Below are 10314 nucleotides of genomic sequence, written 5' to 3'. Positions count from 1 at the left end.
CCAGTGAACCCCTCCCAACCTCCGGCCCAGAGTCACCGGTCCCCAGTGCTCGGCGCGCCTCCGGCAGACGCCGAGAAACGTCCCCGCCGACCGCCTCAGCTGCGCACTCCCTCCAACGGCTTCCGCCCCGCCCCGCCTCGCCCGCGCCCACGTGACACCTACGCCCCGCCCACTGGAGTCCACGTGACCCGCGACCCGCCCCGCCCCCCGTCGCCTCCCGCTGCGTGGATCGCGGCCGGAGCCGCCATTGTTCCGCCGAGGGAGGACGGCGGGCGCTCGGCACTGGCGCGGAGACGCCGCTTAGCGGCCGCCACTGGAGACACTCCCTCCCGCCGTCCCCCTCCTTTCTGGCGGCGGCGGAGTGAGGCTCTGACGAGGGGGGAACCGGGGAAGCACCCCGCCGTCCTCCTGGCAGCGGCCGCGGCCGATCCCCGGCTCCGGCGCGAGGGGCGGCCGCAATGCGCTCGGCCTGAGGCGGTCGGGCCCCGGCGCGTCCTCGCTTCCCTCGACTGTTCCACGGCGTCTCCGCGGCCCGGCGTCATCCCGTGAGTCCCCCCGCTCCCCCTGACGGGGAGGGAAGATGGCTACACGGAGCTGGCTGGACGAGCTGGCCCAGCAGGCCGAGGACGGCTCGGCCCGGCTGCAGGAAATGCTCTCGGTCGGCCTGGGCTTTCTGCGCACCGAGCTGGGCCTCGACCTGGGGCTGGAGCCGAAGCGCTACCCGGGCTGGGTGATCCTGGTGGGCACGGGCGCGCTCGGGCTGCTGCTGCTCTTCCTGCTCGGCTACGGCTGGGCCGCGGCTTGCGCCGGCGCCCGCAAGAAGCGGAGGAGCCCGCCCCGCAAGCGGGAGGAGGCGGCGGCGGCCGCGCCGGCCCCGGGCGCTGACGACCAAGGCGTGCTGAAGAATCTCAGGAGCGAGGAGCAAAGGAAGAAGAACCGGAAGAAATTGCCGGAGAAGCCCAAGGTGAGTGGGGGAGGAGCGGCGGGGTGGTCGGGGGTTGGGGGGCCAAACCCCAGCCGCCCCCGCCGGGAATCCGGCAAAGGGGACCGAGGGAGCATAGTCGAGAGCCGGGATGCAGCCTCCCAAGGCGGAGGCGGCGATCGGTGGACACGTTTCTTGGGGAATGGTGGAAATTCAGGAAGTATAGGACCCGGTGGGGCAGATCGGTTTGGAGGAAGGAAGTTAGACTGTCTTGGGGGTACGTTTAAATAAAAGCCGCCCGGAGGTCGAGACAGTTTGGGGACCCTTGACCGCCCGGATGACATGCCAAGCCGCCGCACCCGCCCCCCCCACCACCACCCCGAGGCCTACTTGGGTTAGGCTGCCTGTGTGTGCGGAGGCCGACGGGACCTTAGGGTGGCGTTGGGAAGTTGTGGCAAGACTGCGCCTGGAAGCCAAGAGCCTGCGTGCTTCAGGTCCCGCCGAGGTGGGAGGCGGTGGAGGAGATAACGGTGACCTAAAAACTCTGGGGCTTACTCGAGGATTAAAGGTACCCAGGTCTGGACACGCTTCCGTTTTAGTTAGGGCTCTAGAAGGGAAATGGTTGCCCACTCTGCTTCTGGCGCATGTGGCCGCTGGAGGCCGGAACAGGAGCCCGGCAAGAGGGAATCTGCCTTCTAACGTACTTTGGGGTACAGGGCACTCTGAGAGGGCGCCAAGGCAACTTCAGCGGAGCGGTGTGGGAGGTTTTGAAATAGGATAAAAAAGATGACAGAGCAGAATGGTGCCGGGCTGAGAAGAGGGATCAGGCGCCCATTTACCGGACCACGTGTGGAAAAGCAGAGAGCATCACGACCGTCTTATCGTGCCTTCGCCTTTTATTTCTGCAGCCTTGATTGCCATGTCCCCCATGGTTCTCCCATTAGAACTTTCATGGTTTTATTTTACTTCTTTAAAAATAGCGTATAGTTGACCAGAGTATGGAGGGTGTGCAAAATTGGAAACAACTCCTAACCTATTTTTGCAGCCACTGGTTTTAGCGCCTCACCTTTTCAGCACAATAAGGTTTTATGTGAAATGCCGTCTGGTTTTTTGCTGGACAGTGAGCGGTATGCATGTGAAAGTTAGTCGTGGAAACTAATACAGGAGACAGATTCAAAAATAATTCTAATATTTTGTGGACTGACAGGTGCTGTAGAGGTGTGAACAGTGTAAATGAGGTTTAGAGAGTGGGAGGGATTTGGAGGAATTTAGCAAAGTTATGGAGGAAGTCAGATTTGAATTCAAGCTAAAGTCATGAGAGTATGGTTGGTAACAATACAAAAGATGACACTGTATTAGAGCTGTGACAAGTCACAATTACTGCATTATTAGGTCTAGATTAGACCTGCTGGTTAAGAGGATGCAAGATATGTATAAGAACTAGAAACGGATACAACTTTGTTAGTATGACTACTGCCTTAGGTTAGGAGAAGAGAAAATAGAAGTGATTTGGAAGCTATGTAATTATATTTAAATTTGTAAAGAGTATCAATGTTTACCAGAAAGTAATGTTATGGTGGAAGCCTGGCTCCAAAATAGGAAAGAAGGTGATCTTGAAAAAAATCACATTCATTCATAAGCCTAGGACCGGTGTGGATGAAACAGGTTGTGAAAATTTCAAAGCCCTGTTTGCGCCTCTCGAATTTCAGACAGACTTGGGTCAACAGACGGGTGCTAATAAGAGCCCATTCGAAGTGCATCACAAGATGACCCATCCGAAGAAGAAACACAGACAGGCTCCTGTGGAACTTGTGCTGTGAAAAATACTCATCAAACTTAGTATTTGTGCTAGGGGGAATGAATAAATAAATCCATTATTAGCTTTGGAGAACAGAGAATGGGAAGGCTGACAGGGTGGCTCAGTGTTAATTGCGAAAGCAAATATGTTTGCCTACCTAACAGTAAAGATGTGTTGGAGAAGTTTATCAACATTTACAAAACTGTGGCTTTCAAAAGTTTTGACCACAACGAAAAGAAAACATTTTACAATACCCCCCCACACACTATTCTGTTGTTCTTTAATGATATTTGTGACTTACTAAATTAGTTTCACATTTGATTTGAGGGGTGACCTATAGAAAAATGCTGCTTTATAGGGTTAAGAAATCCAAGCTTCCATTTAGTTAGTTATTAGTTGGTTAGTATTCATATGCTTCAGCACTTTGCTAAGTTTCTGTTTGGGGAAAAGCAGGATACTGCTTGCAAATTGAAGGCAGTAAAAAAGGAAAACCATATTCTTGTGTCTTACAGTGAAAGGGATACAAAAGCAAAAGCTCAGTTTTCCCCAGGGAACTTCTTATTCCAGTTGTGGAAAAAAATCAGAAACTTAACAGTGCAACCTTAGTGAGGGCCCAGGTAGCCAGGAAAAACCTTTCATGGAATTTGACTTGAAATGGGGAGGAACTGGATATTGGGAAAGGCTGAAGAAATAGCAAAGGCTTGAGGGTAGAAGACTTTTAACTCTGTTGGCCTGGCAGGAATTGGAACTCTAAACTTGAGTGAGGCATTTAACCTTGCTTCCATTAGCTTGTCATGTTTATAAATTGAAGATCTTACTTGAGGTAAAACACTGCAGCATTCCTCAGACTATTCACCCTGACTACTTGCAGTAGTTATTTGAATGCTTGTTAAATCATGTAGATTCCTGAGTCCAACTACAGATACAAATTCAGAGTCTGTGGAGCTAGGTCCAGGGAATCTGCTTTTTTAACAAGCGCCCTTGCCTATTTGAAAATCGAGTGTAGTAGTGCCATAAGATTCAAAGTGTAAGAGAGATTTCTAGGTGCAGACATGTTAATCTTATAATCCATCTTTTATTACTACATCATTCTGATAAACATTTTGGATATGCTTAATTCTGATTCAAGTGGATTCAGGGATGTCAACTACAGTTATTTTGAAAGGACATTCTGAATTTATTTTTGTCCTTTTTAAGTTTTCTCTTAAATCATTCCAGATTTCACAACTCAAATTTTCAGTTTGTTCCAGTTGCCTGTTTTTATGTATAGAGTAGATGTCATTTAGCTTTTTAAAATCTTTTCATAAGCTTTTTTTTTTTAATTCTTGTATTGGTTTGCTTTTTATCCCCTAATACCTTGCCATAGGTTTTTGTGTTCATTCCCCTGTTAAAAGTGAAGGGGGTGACACTTTTCACTGGGCTTACCACTGTTTTCTTACATGTGTTTTTCTTGACACCTCATTCATCATGAGTATTAAGTAGACACTCAGTAAATATTTTTTTCTTGACTTAACCTGTACAGTGATTTAGATGGATGTAAACAGCAACCCACTCCAGTATTCTTGCCTGGGAAATACCATGGACAGAGGAGCCTGGTGGGCTACAGTCCATGGGGTCCCAAAGAGTTGGACACAACTTAGCAACTAAGCAACATCTCAAATAGCTGGTCTTTAGCAGTTATTGCTTTGTGTTTCAACTGGAAGCAGGTAACCAAGATCATCATCAAAGAAAATTCATTTTTCATAAAGATTTTCCATAGTACAATTGTTAATATCTATAAGCTCAATAAATAGTGTTTTGTCTTGTTTGCTACTGTATAACCGTGCAGTGGTTGGCACTTGACAAGTAGTTATTGAATGTATAATACAGTAAAATGTCCCACCAAAGTATTGTATGCAGCTTGCTTCTGTGTTTTATGCCTAGAAGACATCCATGTGAGCCACCTTTTTATTTTTACAGTGAAAAATGGCTGTGTTTGCCTCATATGGCATAAATTTTGTAAGGGCCATCTGTCTGCAGCTAGTAGCTTATTCTGACAGTAAGCTGTGTCTTTTGTAGTAGTTACTTCTTTTCCAGTTTCACTGCCACTGCCCTACTTTCAGGCTGTATTACCTTTTGCTTAGGTGATCCTAACAGCATCCTAACTGGTTCTCCTGCTTCCAGTCCCTTTGTTGCCAATCCTTTCTACCCACTCATGCCAGTTAAATCTTTTAAAGTGTTAGTCACTCAGTGATGTCTGACTCTTGGCGATCCTGTGGACTGTAGCCCACCAGACTCCTCAGACTCCTCCATGGAATTCTACAGGCAAGAATACTGGAGTGGGTAGCCATTCCCTTCTCCAGGGATTCTTTCCAACCCAGGGATCGAACCTGCATCACTTATGTCTCTCGAACTTGCAGGTGAATTCTTCACCACTAGCACCACCTAGGAAGCCCAACTCTAATCATGTGACTTTCGAGTTCACATCCTTTCAGTAATTCCCCAACACCTGTTGAATAAAATTCAGTGGCATGGCTCTCAAGCCTTTTCATGATCTAATCCCATCTTAGATTTTATCTCTTACCATTACCCATATGTGGAGAAGGAAATGGCAACCCACTGCAGTATTCCTGCCTGAAAAATTTCATGGACAGAGGAACCTGGCGGGCTGCAGTCCATGGGGTCATAAAGAGTCAGCCACAACTGAGCACATTACCCATAAGACATTACCATTAGCTAGATGTCAGTGTCTCTCTATTCATACTACCTTTTTCTATTCATATGATTTCTTCTAAAAGGCCCCCTTTTTCTGTATCTCTGCTAATTTCTACCTATCCTTAAATGGCCCAGCTACATTGCTCCCTCTGCTGTAAAGCTTTTCTCTAGCTCCCCAGTTAGAGTTAGTTTCTCTTTTATATATTTATTTTTTATGAGAGCTAAAACAGAGCATCGCCTGGGAATATGCTTGTAGAATGACTCAGATTTTTTTTGTAACTCTATGCATGTCCAAGAATGACAAGTATTGATTTGGGGGTTAGAAGTAACTTTTAGCTAGTAGGCAAATTTGTGGATATGGAATCTCCAAATAATGGCAATCAACTGTTTGTTTATATCTATAACTGAACTAATGGGTTTCCCTAGTGTGACTCACTGGTAAAGAATCCGACTACCCATGCAGGAGATGAAGGTTTAATCCCTGGGTCGGGAAGATCCCCTGGAGAAGGAAATGGCAACCTGCTCCAGTGTTCTTGCCTGGAAAACCCCATGGCCAGAGGAGCCTGGTGGGCTACAAACCATGGAGTCGCAAAGGAGCTGGACGTGACTGACTTGACTAAAACAACAATGACTGGACTGTTTGGCCTACCTCCAGAACCTCATGTCTAGATGTATACTTGATTTCTTCAGTAGGAAACCTGATGTTTATCTCAAAAACTTTTTAACATCTTCAGAACAGCACTCATAATACCCTGCCTTCTCCCAGTTGTCCCCATTACTGTAAATGGTAAATGACTCTGCCTTTCCTTCAGTTATTCAGGCCAAATATCTTAAGAATCATTCTTGATTCTTCCCTTTTCCTTATATCTTCATCTTGTTCACCTCATATCTGGTCCTTCAGCAAGTACCATCATTTTTATCTCCAAAATATATATTTAGTCCAGCTACTCTCATTCTGTTTCCACCGTAACTCACTCGCACAGCACTAGCTTCTGCCGGCTGCCTCCAGTCATTTCTCAACACCCTAGTAAAGAGGCTTTTTAAAAGCAAATCGCCATCTTGTCTAAAACTAACATTTTAGTAGTTTTTGCAATTAAAATCTAAACTTTTTTCCTGTACGGCTCAGCAGCTGCTTTTCTTTCTAAGCAAACTTGAGTCAGCTTCCTCTCATTTGCTACCTTCACAGTAATCCTTTGCACTTCCTCATGCTCTTTCAGAACCCAGTGCTGCAAACTTGACCCACTGTTCTAATCAGCCTTTAGATCTAACTTTGAAACTCACTCTCCTAGAAAATACTTTCCTAATCACCCTATTTGAAATAGGCATCCCCTTCTATTTTCTGTCTCAGTCTTTCGTGTTTCCTTTGTTATAGTTTGTAAATTGTTTATTAACTTCTCCATTTACTTTTGCTCCAGGTTTTCTTTTCTCTTATAAGCCATGCTATCAGATGGCAAACAGTGACTGGCATATTAGAGCCTTTGGTAACTGTTTGTTAAATTAAATGCTGAATGATCTAAAATGATATCTTACTGTTTAGCTGGATGGTCTAATCTGTTATTGAGCTAAATAAATTTGTCTTTTAAGATACTCTCAATAGGATTATGTCTTTTATTCATAGGTAGTGGTTTTGCCCTATTATCTCAGGTATTACTAAAGTTACGTGACATCTATAGGATTTTCTTTTTCCCTTTAAGTTGCTAATGTTTTAAGCCTTGAATACTCATTTAATTTAAAAATTCTGAGTGATAGTAAAACAAATATCCCTGATTTTACCAAAAAAAAAAAGAATCTTGAGATTCAGAGAGATTGACTTATTCAAGGTCATAGAGCAAAGGCATTTCAAAGGCAAAACAATATTCTGATTTCTAGCTTAAGAGCTCACTGTTATTATCATTATACCGCTCTGGTTTTGATAGCATGTTCCAGGATATTACACTGCATTCAGAGAACAAATCTAATTTTCTCAGTGAGTTACAACTTTATTGCTTTTAAATTTTACTTTTAAAAGTCAGAAGTTTTTGCTGAAAATTATAATGACCTTTACAGCAGCTCCAGAGTTTTGCCTTCATTTGTTTGGTCATATGACAGGACTTTTTCATCCTGTCATTTTCTTCTGCCAGAGGTGCTGCAGAGAAGACCTTTAATAGTTGTGACAGAAAAGACCTTTAACAGTTGTGTTCATCTCAGATACCAAGAGCAGCAGTAAACCCTCTGAGTACTTGTTTTTGTTGCACTTCAGCATTATTGGGTAATGTACTACATTTCAAGGTTGTGAAAGCCTTGAAAGCATTTTAAAATTAGTATTATTCAAACAAAATGAAGAGATGTGAGGAGTTGGTGTTGCTTGACAAGTTTTTTTTTTTGTTTGGGTGGAGGGGAGTTGGTAGTTAATTTGTGTTTGTTTGCTTTGGTTTTTTTGGCCATACCATGCAGCTTTTGGGATCTTCGTTCCCCAACCAGGGATTGAACCTGGGCCCTTGGCAGTGAAAGCATGGAGTCCTAACCCCTGGCTTGCCAGAGATTTCCTGACTAGTTTTTTGCTCTATTTTCTCTCCAACTGTGCTAGTAGTTTGGAGAGAAACTACTCTCAGATCATCTCAGAAACTACTTTCTCAGATCCATCTGAGAAAGAACTACATGGATATGTGTCCACTGTATCACCTGTAATCCTTATCTCAGTACCCATCTGATATAAAACCTTAAAAACCAATGCTGTATTTAGTGTTTCAAAAATTATCTCTAGCATAACTTGCCCATATGATTGGTATTACGTATCATTTATAAAAGTAGCTTTGAGCATCCTTGATGTTCTAGGGTCAACAAAAAGATGTTTTAGAATTCCTGAAGAGGGTTTAGTTTTGGCTAGCTGTTCAGAAGGCGCAGGATCTTTGTGTGCTCCCGTATTCACCTCTGCAACCCCATGGACTGTAGCCCGCCAGCCGCCGCTGTCCATGGGATTCTCCAAGCAAGAATACTGGAGTGGGTTGCCATTCTCTTCCAGGGGATCTTCCTGACCCAGGGACAGAACCACATCTCTTGCATTTCCTGCATTGGTAGGCACATTCTTCTGCAACACCTGGGAAGCCTGTGCAAGAATCTTTATCCTAAAGGAAATATCTCAAGATATATAGCAAGATTTTTACAAATTTGATTTTTAGGCCATATTTATAAGATTATTCTTCTAGCTTTTAAGAGTTTAAAATTGAGGTTGAATTTAAAAGCAAGTTGATAAATTACTGTGAGTGAAGCTGTGTACTGTAATGTTTAGCTTATGTAATTGATAGTGCACAGCATTTGACAGAAAGAAGCACACAGTTTGTGTTTTTAAATAAATGACAAGAAATTGTTCTACCTTGAATATGTAGCAGCACTCTTCCTAACTAAAACTAAGAAACTGACCAAGTCTTGTCCACTAAATGAGATAATGCATGTGATTGGCACAGGGCAAATGTTGTTGTTGTTTACTCGCTCAGTCATGTCCAACTCTTTGCGACCACATGGACTGCAGCAGGCCAGGCTTCCCTGTCCATCACCATCTCCCGGAATTTGATCAAACCCATGTCCATCGAGTTGGCGATGCCATCCAGCCATCTCATCCTCTGTCATCCCCTTCTCCTCCTGCCCTCAGTCTTTCCCAGCATCAGGGTCTTTTCCAGGGAGTCAGTTCTTCACTTCAGGTGGCCAAAGAATTGGAGCTAAAATTTAGCTTCAGCGTCAGTCCTTCCAATGAATATTCAGGATTTATTTCCTTTAGAATTGATTGGTTTGATCTCCTTGCAGTCCAGGGGACTCTCCAGAGTCTTCTCCAACACCACAGTTCAAAAGTATCAATTCTTCTACTCTTGGCCTTCTTTATGGTCCAACTCTCACATCCATACATGACAACTGGAAAAACCATAGCTTTAACTATACAGACCTTTGTCGGCAAAGTAATATCTCTGCTTTTTAATATGCTGTCTATGTTTGTCATAGCTTTTCTTCCAAGGAGCAGACGTCTTTAAATTTCATGGCTGCAGTCACCATCTGCAGTGATTTTGGAGCCCCCAAAAATAAAGTCTGTTGCTGTTTCCATTGTTTCCCCATCTATTTGCCATGAAGTGACAAGACATGGCAAATACTTGGAAGTTTCTAGGTCTGTCAGCTAAAGTTGTTATCTGTTGAGTTTCCATGATGTCTTGCCTTTTTTTTTTTAAATCATGGACATACTTGTGCTTCCCAGTATGCAAAGTATAATTTCTTGCTAAGCAAATTGAGACTGCAGTGAAGTAGTAACCTGTCCAGGGTGGTAGACATTGGGGATTCAACCGTGATCTCAGCTTTTCTTCAAAACACACACTGTTCTCCTTTTAGAGGTGGGGGATGGGAGGTGGGGAGCCAGGGCAGAGTATACCTTTTGTCTGGCTTTTTTTCTGAGCTATACCTGTCTTCCTTTGCTGGGGTCTAAGCTTTGTGAGGACAGGGATTGTGCCTCACTTGTCTCGTTTCAAGGCTTTAACAGCCCTGCTTATTACTCTGCTGGGTTCATTTAATGGATATTGAGTGAATGAACTCGAGTGAATATTGTGTAATCTTTTTTAGAATACAGACTATAAGCAGCTTTTTAAGAAAAAAGATAGTACAACATGTCTCTCAAGCAAGCCTGGACTATTTCTAGCCTGTGAGAGGCTATATTTACTCATCATTTGTATTCTGTTAACTTCCCAAAAGAATTTGTGTCTGCAGCATTGGGCCCATTGGATACATGTACAGTTTTTTAAGGCTCTTGACCACCAGAACTTAACATTCATTTTGAGCTTGCTAATATGAAAAATGACTTGAATGCTGGAACACAGGATGAGGATATGGGCCTTCGTAGCTTTGGAGAGGAAAGGATATTGAAGGAAAGAAACTGTTTCTTGAA

At 44.1% G+C, this 10314-nt stretch overlaps 1 protein-coding gene across 3 annotated transcripts in view; it reads left to right on the top strand.

Annotated features, from left to right (window-relative positions):
- The first annotated feature begins 487 nt into the window (after positions 1-487).
- The window catches only part of MTDH (metadherin), a 53772-nt gene continuing 43945 nt past the window's right edge, over positions 488-10314 (top strand). For all 3 annotated transcript variants that reach the window (XM_052651952.1, XM_052651951.1, XM_052651950.1), the window contains exon 1: positions 488-964. In XM_052651952.1, the coding sequence (XP_052507912.1) occupies positions 581-964 (384 nt within the window). In that variant the 5' untranslated portion in view covers positions 488-580. The remainder of the gene's footprint in view (positions 965-10314) is intronic.

The sequence above is a fragment of the Budorcas taxicolor genome, chromosome 14 (assembly GCF_023091745.1).
Source record: "Budorcas taxicolor isolate Tak-1 chromosome 14, Takin1.1, whole genome shotgun sequence".
In the NCBI taxonomy this organism is placed as follows: Eukaryota; Metazoa; Chordata; class Mammalia; order Artiodactyla; family Bovidae; genus Budorcas; species Budorcas taxicolor.
Note: the sequence above shows the minus strand (reverse complement) of the source record. Positions and strands in the feature narration are given on the sequence as shown.